Source organism: Suncus etruscus, chromosome 3, assembly GCF_024139225.1.
Source record: "Suncus etruscus isolate mSunEtr1 chromosome 3, mSunEtr1.pri.cur, whole genome shotgun sequence".
NCBI classification, from domain to species: Eukaryota; Metazoa; Chordata; class Mammalia; order Eulipotyphla; family Soricidae; genus Suncus; species Suncus etruscus.
The window spans coordinates 18,041,827-18,055,696 of NC_064850.1; the positions used below are offsets into that span (position 1 = coordinate 18,041,827).

General features: G+C 45.6%; 1 protein-coding gene and 1 long non-coding RNA gene across 2 annotated transcripts in view; one reads left to right on the forward strand and one right to left on the reverse strand.

The window, feature by feature from the left end:
* Positions 1-1,391: 1,391 nt before the first annotated feature.
* Positions 1,392-8,440, reverse strand: LOC126004144 (uncharacterized). The gene is made up of 3 exons (XR_007493841.1): positions 8,386-8,440; positions 3,744-3,822; positions 1,392-1,455 (listed from the first exon to the last, which is right to left on the reverse strand). It is a non-coding gene; the product is annotated as an uncharacterized LOC126004144 (long non-coding RNA).
* Positions 8,441-8,866: 426 nt separating this feature from the next.
* Positions 8,867-13,870, forward strand: part of BBOF1 (basal body orientation factor 1) — a 36,151-nt gene continuing 31,147 nt past the window's right edge. The window contains exons 1-2 of the mRNA XM_049770283.1: positions 8,867-8,934; positions 13,604-13,832. Coding sequence (XP_049626240.1) covers positions 8,867-8,934; positions 13,604-13,832 — 297 coding nt within the window. The remainder of the gene's footprint in view (positions 8,935-13,603; positions 13,833-13,870) is intronic.

The window sequence follows — 13,870 nt, forward strand, 5'->3', positions numbered from 1 at the left end:
CAGTGATGTTGGATTCCGGGTGAGTTTGCAATCAGGCGCCTTAGAGTGTTTATAGATCCAAACCATTCGTGAGCAACTTCGGGGAGGTTATTCTGTTTATTTTAGGTGAGAGTGAGATACTTAAATGTGCCTCAGCCGGTCAGGTTAGGGGAAAGCAGAGTGTGTGTTCTATGTGTTTAGCTATAGTTTAGTGTCATGATGATAACCAATTATATTTTACTTAATTATATTTTGGGTTTTGGGTTTCACCCTGGCGATGCTCAGGGGTTATTTCTGGCTCTGCACTCAGAAATCGATCCTGGCAGGCTCGGGGGACCATATGGGATGCTGGGAATTGATCACCGTCGACAGGTGGTGGCCTATGTTGGCCACGTGCAAGGCAAATGCCCTACTGCTGTGCTCTCTCTCTGGCCCCTATATTGTGATTATGTTTTCAGGGACAAGATATAGGATTGTTTGCCCTTTGCTACCAAAGAGTACTAGATTGCTATGTTTTGCCTTTTTTTTTTTTTTTTGGCCACACTCAACAGTCTGTGTACCAACAGAGTGGTACTCAGGTGAGTATATCTCCAGTTCCTGTTATGCTGTGTGAGATTATTTGCCTCACCATAAAGCTCTCTATTATCACTTATCAGTACTATCCACCTTCAATATGCTGCCAGTATCCAGTTTTGTTTTACTTTTGGGGCTTCTGTGCCATACCCAGTCCTGTGCTTGGGGTAGCTCCCACACGATGCTATGTATCACATCCACATGTCCTTCTGTCTTTCATGCAAAGCAAAAGTTCAGCCTGTTGAGCAAAGCCACTATCTAATTAAAAATATTGGTGTGCCAGAAAGACAGTAAGAACAGGGATTAAGGCATATGCCCTGCATGTGGCAGACCATGGTTTGATTCCCCATACCATATGGGTCCACAAGAGCTACTGAGAGGAGCACACTGCCAGCTGTGATCCCTATCCACCCACCCCCCCAAAAATTCAAAACTTTGGTGCAGAGGCCAGAGTGATAGTACAGTGGGTAGGATGCTTTCCTTACATGAGGCCAACCTGGAGTCCGTCCCCAGAAGCCCATATGGTCCGAAGCACTACTGGGAGTGAATCCTGGATGCAGAGCCAGGGGAAACCCCTTAGTATTGCTGGGTGTGGCCAAAAGCAAACAACAACAACAAAAAAATCTGTGCAACCATAATTCAATGACCATAATTACTATAATTTATTTTAATTATTGCAAATGAGATCCTCTATCCATTAAAGTAAATAATGTGGATGGTATTTGTGAATAGATAGCTTTTAATTATTATAAGCTCTTAGCTAAACATAATGAATCTAAATTCACAGAATTATATCCTTTAAAAAATAGCACTAAAATTTTAGATAAGTTACTTACCAATTTTTTCTTTTCCTTTTGGACTTTCTCCTTTGTTTTCTTCAATTATTTTGTTACTTTTTTTAACCTGTAGAAGATGGATATTAAAAATAAGAGAAAACAGGGCTGGAGTGATAGCACAGGAGTAAGGGTGTTTGCCTTACACATGGCCATCCTGGGACCGACCCAGGTTGGACTCCCCATATCCCATATGGTCCCCCAAGCCTGCCAGGTGCAATTTCTGAGCGTAGAGCCAGGAGTGTCACCATGGCCGAGAGAGAGGAGAGAGGAGAGAGGAGAGAAGAGAGAAGAGAGAAGAGAGAAGAGAGAGAGAGAGAGAGAGAGAGAGAGAGAGAGAGAGAAGTTCTTTCTTTTCAGTAAGTCTAATTTTGATGCAAATATCTTTATGAATTTTTTTTATCTCTTCAGGTTTTGCTTTGGGTATCAAATCTTCATGTTCTTATCAATCTATTTGTTTTTGGGCTATGTAGCAATGCTCAGAAATCATTCCTGGCAGGCTTGGGACACCATAGGGGAAACCAGGAATTGCACCCAGGTTTGGAGTTGTGCACGACAAGCACCCTACCAGCTGTACTACTGCTCCAGTTGCACTATTTATTTTAATGGCTTCTGGGTCCCATCCAAAATGAAAGGTAAGGTGGGGAACATGTGATACATGCGATAGAATCTTGGTCTGTCACTTGAAAAACATGCATTCAGCACATAGAACTATCTCTCCAACTTCCAAAATAATATCCCTTGGCTCTTTTCTTCTCAAATTATAATTTAACGGAGAGATAGCACAGCGGCGTTTGCCTTGCAAGCAGCCAATCCAGGACCAAAGGTGGTTGGTTCCAATCCGGTGTCCCATATGGTCCTCCATGCCTGCCAGGAGCTATTTCTGAGCAGACAGCCAGGAGTAAACCCTGAGCAATGCCGGGTGTGGCCCCCCAAAAAAATTATAATTTAAATAATTACCATAAAATCATTTTTGTTTGTTTTAGAGTCATATCTGGCAGTTCTCAGAGTTTATTTCTAACTCTGCACTCAGGAATCACTCCTGGTGGTGCTTGGAGAACCATATAGGATGTCATGTGTTAAAGCATAGTTGGCCGAATGCAAGGCAAGCACCCTCTCCACTGTACTATCTCTCTGGTCCCTAAAAAAGTGATTTTACAATGAATAAAGTATCTGCCTCTTACATGGCCAATAAAACTTCAATCTCTAGCACTGCATATGGTCCCCCAAACACTGCCAGGAGTTGGGGTATTTGTTGTTGTTGTTTGTTTTTTTTTTGTTGTTGTTGTTGTTTTTATTTTTTTCTTTTTTATGGCTTTGGGTCATACCCAGCAGCACTCAGGGGTTACTTCTGGCTCTTGGTTCAGAAACCGCCCCTTGCAGGCTTGGGGGACCATATGGGAAGCCAGGATTCGAACCACCGTTCTTCTGTATGAAAGGCAAATGCCCTACCTCCACACTCTCTCTCCAGCCCTGTATTTGTTGTTGTGAAAATAGCATATAGAAAGAAAACATTTCAATAAAAAAAAAAGGCCATTCTCAGAAATTTTCATCTGGACACTTGAACAATGTTGGCAGGGAAGACTGGCCAGTGGGTTTTCCCAGCCAGATGGATCTCTCCTCCAGTCACAGAGTATGAAGGAAGAACAAAAGGGCTGCAAGGAATGCAGAAGCACAGGTATTTGAGAGGTGGCAAGGTATGGAGAGGGAGGTCGGAGAAGGTAGAGAAGAAAGCAGCATCTGCCAAGAGCTGACATCCCAAGTCAGCCCTCAATGGGCAACCTCTTAGGAATAGCCAGGAGCTATGAAAAGTTACTGAGTAGGCAAGAAGATCAAAGTGACTTGAATGGTTAGTATCAGGGGAGGAGTCAGGTCAGCCTCTGAGGCCAAGCATCCATATCCCTGAGGCAGGGCAGGAGCAAGCCCTAAGCATTGTGTGGCCTAGAAACCAACCAAACAAAAAAAGAGATAGAGAGAGGCAGACAAAAGGGTAAAGTAGCCATAAAACCCAGAGATGACAGGTAAGAGAGTACATCAGGCAAGGCATCTGGCCTGCAAATGACCAATCTGGATTGGATCCCTGATGCCATGAGGTCCCCAAGCCTGTCAAGAATAAGCCCTGAATTTACACTGACATGGCTCCCCCCCAAAAAAAAAATTAAACAAACCCAGAGGTGAGATTGTACGTCTTCTCATTGGATTTTGTCTGGAGACACAAGAGGGAGAAGAAAGAAAAGTTAGCATCCATTAGTAAAAAGATAGATAATCATAAATCAAACCCCCAGGAGTGCAGAAAGTGTATTTGCAGCTTTCGGTTAGCAGAGACGTTACCTCACTTCAAGATACTTGCCCTACTACCGAGACTATAACGATCTTGTCTGCATGAGGACTCAGCCAATATCCTCCACATGTCTATGTTGACCAGGAACTATGCACACTAGAGGGAAAAATAACAAAAGTGAAAAAAAGAAAGCAAAAGTGCCTTATTCTGTTTTAAAAGTCTTTGTATTCTAAGCAACAAAACAAAGCTCATTCACTCATCAAAGTAATCCATGAAATTGCATAATAAAACTACTGGCCAGAATTTATGAAAGAAAATGCTATGGCAACTTCCTGCTATACTATCTGTATCATCAGTTACTTCCTTTTTTTCTTTTAAAGATTTTAGGCCATACCCAGAACACACCCAGCAGTGCCCAGGGTTTATTCCTGGCCCTGCGCTAAGGGGTCATTCCTGAAATCCTCAGGGGATCATAATGAAATGCTGGGGATCAAACCCAGGACAATCACGTGCAAGACAAATGCCCTACCCACTGTACAGTAGCTCCAGCCTGAAATTTTCTTTTGTGGGGGAAGATTTTGGGCTACATCTCGTAATGCTCAAGAGTCACTCCTGGCTCTGCACTCAGGAATCACTCCTGGCGGGCTCAGGGGATAAGAAGATGCCAGGGATCAAACCTGGGTGAACCACATGCAAGGCAAGCACCCTACCTGCTATGCTATTGTTCTGGCCCAGGCCTGAAATTTTCTTAATAACCAATAGCTGAATAACAATATCTGAAATAGGCCCAGAGGAAATTAAGATCTGGATTAAAAAATTAAAAACCCGGGGACAAAGAGATAGCATGGAGGTAAGGCATTTGCCATGTATGCAAAAGGATGGTGGTTCGAATCCCAGTATCCCATATGGTCTCCCGAGCCTGCCAGGGGCGATTTCTGAGCATAGAGCCAGGAGTAACCCCTGAGCGCTGCCGGGTATGACCCTCCCCTCCCAAAAATATTAAAAACCCTTGAGCTAGAGTGGTAGTACAGCAGTCAGGTGTTTGCCTTGCATGTGGCTAACTCAGGGTGAACCTAGGTTCAATCCCTGTCATCCCATATGGTCTCCCAAGCCAGGAGCGATTTCTGAGCGCAGAGCCAGGAGTAACCCCTGAGCACACTGAGTGTAGACCCCCCCCCCCAAAAAAAAAGACCCAAGGCCAGAGCAATAGCACAGTAGGTAGGGTGTTTGCTTTGCATGAAGTAGACCTGGGTTTGATCCCCAGCATCGCATATGGTCCCTGAGTCTGTCAGAAGTGATTTCTGAGAGCAGAGCCAGGAGAAATACAAGTGCAAATGGGTGTAGCCTAAAATATTAAAAAAAGAAATGAAAATCCTGCAAAGTCTGGGCTATGTGAGAATAAAAAGACCATTTTCAACAAGCTATACACAGAGGGGACTAGTTATACTAGTAGTCCAGGGGATAAAAGAGGTGGGTGCTGGGAACAGGGTTGGAGGGATGACAAAACTGGTGGTAGAAATAACCCTAATTCAATGACATTATGTACCTTAAATATTACTGTGAAAGACTTGGAACTCACATTGGTCACAATAAAAATTATTAAAAAAAAAAAAAAAGACCATTTCCCTTATGTTGACTTTCAGCCCTAGTCTGGAATAACTAACATAAATAACTCATATGCTGAACTCATTTGATTTTGTTTTTGTTTGGGGTCACAGCTATTGATGCTCAGGACTTATTCTTGGCTCTGCATTTAGGGATCACTGCTGACAGGACTCAGAGACTATATAGGGTGCCGGGGATCAAACCCATGTCTAACAAATGCAAAGCAAGCAACTTACCTGGTGTACTATCTCTCTGGCTCCTCACATGCTGAACTCATAACCAAAAAATAATTGTTTAGATTTACAAATTTACAGATACAATAGAGTATGTCTCAGCAAAAATTTCCACACTGTAATTTATTGAACACCCTGATACACACCAGTCTGCAAACCTATTCTACAAAAATGACTTTTCCGTTATTTATGTTCACTGCTTATCAGTATGCAGTTAGATGGTTCTCTAGATTGTGGGGAAAAAAAAATCTTCAAACCTAACAACTTGATGCTAATAAAGCTCTTTGCCAGGTGCCAGAGATAGTAAAGCTGGAAGGGTACTTAAGTAGCTGAAGTGATTTTGATCCCCAGCACTCTGAACCCCAGAACGCCTCCACGAGTGACTCCCAGAGTCTGCTAGGACTGATTCCAAAGTGCAGAGCCAGGAGTAATTCTTGGGGCCGGAGAGATAGCATGGAGGAAGGCGTTTGCCTTGCGTACAAAAGGTCGGTGGTTCGAATCCCGGCATCCCATATGGTCCCCTGAGCCTGCCAGGAGCGATTTCTGAGCATAGAGCCAGGAGTAACCCCTGAGCGCGGCCGGGTGTGTGACCCAAAAAAAAAAAAAAAAAAACAAAAAAAACAAAAACAAAAAAAACCAACCAAACAGGAGTAATTCCTGAGCACCACTGGGTGTGGCCCCAAACCAAAACAAAAGTTAGGGTCCAGAGGAAAAGGCACATCAAGTAAGGTGCTTGTCTTTTATGCCTTTGACACAAGTTAGATCTCCAGCATTTTAACATTTATGTAAATAATATGAACTTTTCTATAATGCAACCAGTTTTTACAAAGCCTTCCACATATGTAGGTGGTATTACAAATGCCCTACTTTCTCTTTTCTGCAAGTCACTGACAAGATGCATTTCCAGAACCTTCTATATGCAAAATTAACGGTACCGTTAAAGATTCAAGATCTGAAGAAAACCCATGCAGTTGAGTGACATCACCAGGGACCCAAGAAAGAACGAGATACAAATAGAGGAGGAAGGAAATGCAACAGAGCGAGCAGCTCTTCAGATGGCAGATGGTTAAGAAAACATTTCCAGGGGGCCGGGCGGTGGCGCTGGAGGTAAGGTGCCTGCCTTGCCTGCGCTAGCCTAGGACGGACTGCGGTTCGATCCCCCGGCATCCCATATGGTCCCCCAAGAAGCCAGGAGCAACTTCTGAGCTCATAGCCAGGAGTAACCCCTGAGCGTCACAGGGTGTGGCCCAAAAACCAAAAAAAAAAAAAAAAAAGAAAACATTTCCAGGGCTGGAGAGATAGTTCAGTGGGAAGGGGCCCTTTGTACACAGCCAACCTTGATTCAATTCCCAGTATCCTATATAGTTTTGCCAAACCCACTAGACTTCAAACAGAACCAGGAATGAGAGCCCTGGACACTGCCAGGTGTTGAGAAAAAAATTTCTGAACAATTGAAAAGTGGTTCAAAAAATATTTCCAGTGCTCAATAACCAGCATGTGCCCTCTAACCACATAATTTAGGAACAGAAACTCTATAAACATAAAAATAAAATAAAACTGCTTAAAACTGGCAAAGGGCACCAAAAGTCAAAACAGTCCTGAAAGGGTTATTGCCAACGATGAAGCTGTCTCTAGATAAATGAAAGCCTCAACAACGTCTTATATTATTTGCGGGGTTTGGAGGGGGGCACATCAGTGGGTGCTCAGGAATCACTCCTGCATGAAGCTCGCTTTGTGGGGGGCGAGAGTGGGGGTTAGATCAAACCATGATCAGCTGCGTGTGCAAGGCAGGAGGGGCCTTCCTCGATGCACCATCACTTTGGATCCCCCACAACATCAGTTTTCCCAGAAAAACTTCACTTGGCTAGCAAATGGGAGTTGATCAAGGCGAGCCTCACTTGTCAAGCCTGACTCCCAAATCTCTAAAAGTCCTCCTCCTCCCAGATGCAGGGGCTCGCAGAAAGCCCCAGAAACAGACAGAGTGACTTTGGAAAAGTTGGAGATGAGGCGCTCAAGAGTGCAAAGAAGCCCCAAAGGCAGAAAAGCTTTGCAAGTGCACACAAAAAAAGTGGCAGAAAGGGGGTTGGGGAGAGAGATAGCATGGAGGTAAGGCGTTTGCCTTTCATGCAGAAGGTTGGTAGTTCGAATCCTGGCATCCCATATGGTACCCCAAGCCTGCCAGGAGTGATTTCTGAGCATAGAGCCAGGTTTAAACCCTGAGAGCAGCCGGGTGTGACCCAAAAGAAAGAAGAAAAAAAAGAGTTTTTTGCCTTTTTGGAGAAGGGCAGGGTATTCATTCCGTGGGATCCAGAGGCCAGTTGGGCCCTGGAAGGCATGTGTGCTATGAACTGGGGGTCCTGTGGAGAGGGCCTGGAGAATCTAGGGGGTCTCCATAACCAGGGGGGCCCGTGGAGAACCAGGGGGAGAGTCCTTAGGACCAGAGGAGTCTGCCTGGCAGTGAGGATGTGAGGAGGAGGCGCTGGGGATGTTTGGGGTGCAGAAGGCAGGCCCTACCCAGGGAGAAGGGCGGCCTCCTGGGGTCGGAATGGTAGCACTAGTGGGAGGGCATTTGCCTGGCATGTTGCTGACCCAAGGCAGACTCGGGTTCAATCCCCGGCATCCCCTCTGGTCCCCCTACCCGAGCCTGCCAGGAGTGATTTCTGAGTGCAGAGCCAGGAGTAACCCCTGAGTACAGCCGGGTCTGACCTCCGCTCCCCAAAAAAAGTGGTACAAACGGAGGTGTAGGGCAGCGAGGGTCAGAAGGGACAAAGTAGGGGTGACCACTCGCTGGACCTTAGCACTCTGTAAGAACCCCAGAAACGACTTGGAGCCCCCGGGACGCCTCTAAACGGACCTGAGAACACACACACAACTCACTCACCGTGCGCGCGCCACGGCGCGGCCGCCCGCCGCCCTCGGCTTAACCCCGCCACGCCCCCGTAGCGACGCCCCCGGCAACGACGCTACGTCGCGGCGCATGAGCTCTCCGCGCGCTGAAGCCGCATAACTATTGGCAACGTTGCCCACTTGGCGTTCCGGGCGCGTCCGCGTGGTTCCGCCACGCCCTCTGGTAGCTACGCCCCCCGTAGCCAAGATGCTATGTCACGCACGCGCATGCGTTCTGTGCGCGCTGAAGCCGGCCGGCTGTTGACAACGTTGCCTACTTAGCGTTCGCGTGGTTTCGCCACGCCCCCAGTCGCGACGTGACGTTGATTTACATGCGCATGCGCTCTCCGCGCGCTGAAGCCAGCCAGCTGCTGGCAACGTTGCCCACTCATTTGGCGTCCCGGTTTCCTTAGAAACGGGCTTGGGGCTGGAGGTGGCAGCTGCGAGGCCTTCCTGGCTCCACACACCCGCTGGAGATGCCGCTGAAAGCCCAAAAAAAAGACAAAAAAAGCAAGAGCAAAAGTAAAAGAGGCAAAGAAAAGAGGTGAAGACGAGCCTCCCCCTGGACCTCTGGAAATTCTGAGACTGAGATTGGGAAAGGGGTGTCCATGGGGGTTTCCTTAGGGTTTTCCTTGCACTTCCAGGCTGCTGCCAAGTTGCAAGCCTTCCTGGGCCTGAATTTCCCAAAATGCAGGTTGAGCTTAATTATTTGATCTTAGAGCAGAGGATGTGAGGTTGGATTTTCAAATCATTTGGATGCAGTTCTTCTGCCTTTGTGTCATGCACTATGGGGGATACTAGTGTCTTTGTGGAGGTGCAAAGATCTGGGAATTGGGGGAGAGAGAGTGACTTTATTCTGGCCCTCTACTTGAAGATCAGGTTCACGTTTCTTGGCTCTTTGAGGTCCTCTAGCTCCATAGGTTCTCTATGGTGATTGATCTAACCAGCCATGCATGGCTATTAAAATTCGTTTAAATGATAGGAGCTGAGAGAGTACAACAGGTAGGGGGCTTGTCTTGTGCACTGGGAATCCGATGTGGGTTCAATGCCACACATCCTATATGGTTCCTCTAGCTCTGCCTGGAGTCAAGTCTGGTGCACTGCTGGGTGTAGCCAAAAAAAAAAGTAAAAAAAAAAAAAGTTTAGGGGCTGGTGAGATAGCATGGAGGTAAGGCGTTTGCCTTTCATGCAGAAAGATGGTGGTTCAAATCCTGGCATCCCATATGGTCCCCTGAGCCTGCCAGGAGCGATTTCTGAGCGTGGAGCCAGGAGTGGCCCCTGAGCGCTGCCGAGTGTGACCCCAAAACCAAAAAAAAAAAAAAAGTTTAAATGAAAAAGTCCAGATCTTATTTTTTTTTTTTCAAAATGATCTGGACTTTTTTCATTTAAACCTTTTGTTTGTTCGTTTGTTTGTTTATTTAGGTTTGGGGGCCATACCCAGCAGTGCTCAGGGTATATTAAAAGTTCAGAGTTCAGGGCCGGGCGGTGGCGCTGGAGGTAAGGTGCCTGCCTTGCCTGCGCTAGCCTAGGATGGACCGCGGTTCGATCCCCCGGTGTCCCATATGGTCCCCCAAGCCAGGAGCGACTTCTGAGCGCATAGCCAGGAGTAACCCCTGAGCGTCAAATGGGTGTGGCCCAAAAAACCAAAAAAAAAAAAAAAAAAAAAAAGTTCAGAGTTCAGATTTTAGTCAGTTAATTCCTGACTGTACTCAGGGATGACCGTTGGTAGGCCATCTGGGGTGTCTGACATTGAACCTGGTTAGTCCCAACTGCCATACATGCTGTGTCTTTCTAGCTTGGAGACCAAGGATTCTCTTAAATATAACATGCAGGGCCTAGTGGCCCCCATTCCCTACTTAAAAGGCTCATTTGTCTCAATTTGTAGTGGCAGAGTTAGGGAAGCATATTCAGGACTTCCAGCTTCTCTAAAATAAACACTAAATATTATTGTTACTAGATCTCCAGTCCCTAACAAAGTCCAGGACATACTAGCAGAGGCTTAATATTTGTTCAGCAAACAAATCAAGCTAGGGGTCTGAAAAATAGTACAGTAATATAGTACAGTGTTAGTAATATGCACTTGACTTGCATGCTGGAGACCTAAGTTCCATCCTCTGTATCACAAATGGCTTCAGAGTACTGTCAGCTATGATTTCTGAGCACAGAACCAAGAGTAATCCCTGAGCACAGCCAGGTGTGAGCCCAGAGCAAAAGAAATTAAGAAAGGTGCTTGTGTGGGCCTCAGTTTCAATCTCTGCCCTCCATTCCCACAAGAACTTTACTCTGACTTTATTCTTTCTTACTACTAGTTTGTAAGATCTTTGCTGTGTGTTTGAGATGATCTTGAATATCTAGATCACTGGATGATGGAAAACCTTTTAGTTTGGTCTCAAAAACCCTTTTAGGGCCCGGAGAGATAGCACAGTGGCGTTTGCCTTGCAAGCAGCCCATCCAAGACCAAAGGTGGTTGGTTCGAATCCCAGTGTCCCATATGGTCCCCCGTGCCTGCCAGGAGCTATTTCTGAGCAGACAGCCAGGAGTAACCCCTGAGCACTGCCGGGTATGGCCCAAAAACCAAAAAGAAAAAAAAAAGAATAATTAATTATTTGGGCCTGGAGAGATAGCACAGCGGTGTTTGCCTTGCAAGCAGCCAATCCAGGACCAAAGGTGGTTGGTTCGAATCCCGGTGTCCCATATGGTCCCCTGTGCCTGCCAGGAGCTATTTCTGAGCAAACAGCCAGGAGTAACCCCTGAGCACCGCCAGGTGTGGCCCAAAAACCAAAACAAAAAACAAACAAACAAAAAAACAACCCTTTTGGTTTGTGGTGGTTAATGTGGTATAGTAGGCTATCTTGAAGAGGTGTGAGGTCATACCCTTTCTACGGTTTACATAGGACTTTTTTTTTTTTTTTTTTTTGGTTTTTGGGCCACACCCAGCGGTGCTCAGAGGTTACTCCTGGCTGTCTGCTCAGAAATAGCTCCTCCCAGGCACGGGGGACCATATGGGACACCGGGATTCGAACCAACCACCTTTGGTCCTGGATCGGCTGCTTGCAAGGCAAACGCCGCTGTGCTATCTCTCCGGGCCCTACATAAGACATTTTTAATTTAAAATTTGGAAGGGGCCGGTGAGGTGGCGCTAGAGGTAAGGTTGCAAGCGCTAGCCAAGAAAGGACCACGATTCGCTCCCCCGGCATCCCATATGGTCCCCCCAAGCCAGGGGCAACTTCTGAGCACTTAGCCAGGAGTAACCCCTGAGCATCAAATGGATGTGGCCGAATAAAACAAAAAAAAATGGAAAAAGCAAATAAAACAATGAAAAGCCTAAGGAATCATTAAAAAGTATAAAGTTTTATCAAATATTCATTAACATGTTAGCACAGAAAGTTGAGGAGGCCAAGGAGTTACATCAAAGGACTGGAGCACCTGTTTTGCAAGTACTAGCCTATGTTCCATTCCTAGGAGCACACAATCCTACAAACCCCCACTCCCCACCCCTGTCCCTAGGAGTGGACACCAAGCATTTCTGGGTATGGTAAAAGCAAACAAAATGGAAAAAAATGAGAAAACATAGAAAATTTAACAATGGGGGCAGAAATCAGCACCATTCAACTGTCATTTTGGCATTTTTTTAAGGGGAGGGTAACACACTGAGGTGCTTAGGTACTTTCTAGCTTTTTTTTTGGGGGGGGAGGGAGTTACTCCAGTAGTCAAAAGAGTACAAGTGACGCTCCTGCTCTGGACTCATTTGCAGATCTCTATAATTTTTTTTTGACTTGGACTTGGTTTGGTTTGGGACATACTCCCAGTAGTGCTGAGGATAATTTCACTTTGGACCACATTTGACAGTGCCAGGGACTACTCTTTGCATGATGCTCTGTGGTCATTCCTTGTGTGACCCAGGGGATCATATGTGCTATGGATAGATCTGGCCTTCCACATTTGAAGCATACACTCTAGCCCTTGGAGCTATAGCACCAAGACCCACCCCCCCCCTTTTTTTTTTTTTTCATAAAATAATAACCCCAAGCCAGACTGATCTACAGCCAGAGTTATATTACTAAGATTCTTTGTTACTGAGTTTAATCAACCTCAGCATCACCTAGGGTTCATCGAGCACTCCCAAGAGTGATCCCTGAGCACTGCCAGTAGGTGTAGTCCAAAACAACAACAGACAGTCCCATGCACATACTTACTCTGCCTTCTCTGTGCTGCAATTCCCCTGTGTCTTATCCCAGCTCCAACAACATAGCTGCATAATTAGTTTAGCACTTTTACTAAGTGCCAAGGGCTTATCACACTTTGGGCTCACAAAAGGGTGTTTTCTATTTTTAGCTATGTATTTCCAAACACCCGAAAATGATGACCATTAAAGGAAGCAATCTCTATCCTTTATTCTGTATATACACTTATATTCTATTCTACATTATGTATAGTCTACATATTGTGTGTGTGTGTGTGTGTGTGTGTGTACATAGAATAAATTTGATTCTTCAGCCCTTGTTTTTTTTTCTTTTTTTCTTTTTCTACTCCTTTAAGGGCTCTTATTCTTTTGGAAAGTGATGGGAATTTAATCTTTTTTTTTTTTTTCTGTTTTTGGACTACATCTGGCAGTGCTCAGGGGTTACTCCTGACTGTCTGCTCCAAAATAGCTCCTGGCAGGCACGGGGGACCATATGGGACACCGGGATTTGAACCAACCACCTTAGGTCCTGGATCGGCTGCTTGCAAGGCAAATGCTGCTGTGCTATCTCTCCGGGCCCGGGAATTTAATCTTAGATATAGGAGACGTGTGATCTACCAACTGAACTTTATCCCAGCTTATTTTTCTAGTTCTTTGGATTATTCTACCAAAGACCAAGAAGTAAATTCTAAACTCCTAGGGCCGGAGAGATAGCATGAAGGTAAGGCATTTGCCTTGCATGCATAAAGACGGTGGTTCGAATCCCGGCATCCCATCTGGTCCCCTGAGTCTGCCTGCGGCGATTTCTGAGCATAGAGCCAGGAGTAACCCCTGAGCACTGCCGGGTGTGACCCAAAAACAAAACAAAACAAAATAATAAAAAAAAAATTTAACTCCTCTTTCAAGTAAATATAGACATTTCTCAGTAATACATTCATCCATCTACCCAATTCCAAACAAAACAATAATAGGTATAATGTTGATGCAGTAGAGAAACAGTTAATACTGTCAGTTTCCTCTTCCCACACAGGAAGACGGCAATATCGGATGAAACCGTGGTGGAAAAAGCTAAGGCCAATGCCGACCTTTGGGAGTCCAGGCTTGAAATCACAGAACTCTCCAGGATAGAGTATAGAGATAGTTCCCGGAGACTGGCAACATGTAATGAAGAGTTAAAGAAGCAGCAGTATAAGTTGGAGAAGGACACAATGTCTGTATTAAACTATCTCAGGAAGCAGGATCAGGAGAAAGATAATATGGTATGTTGGCTAGAAACCCTCCTATACCTCTATACTTA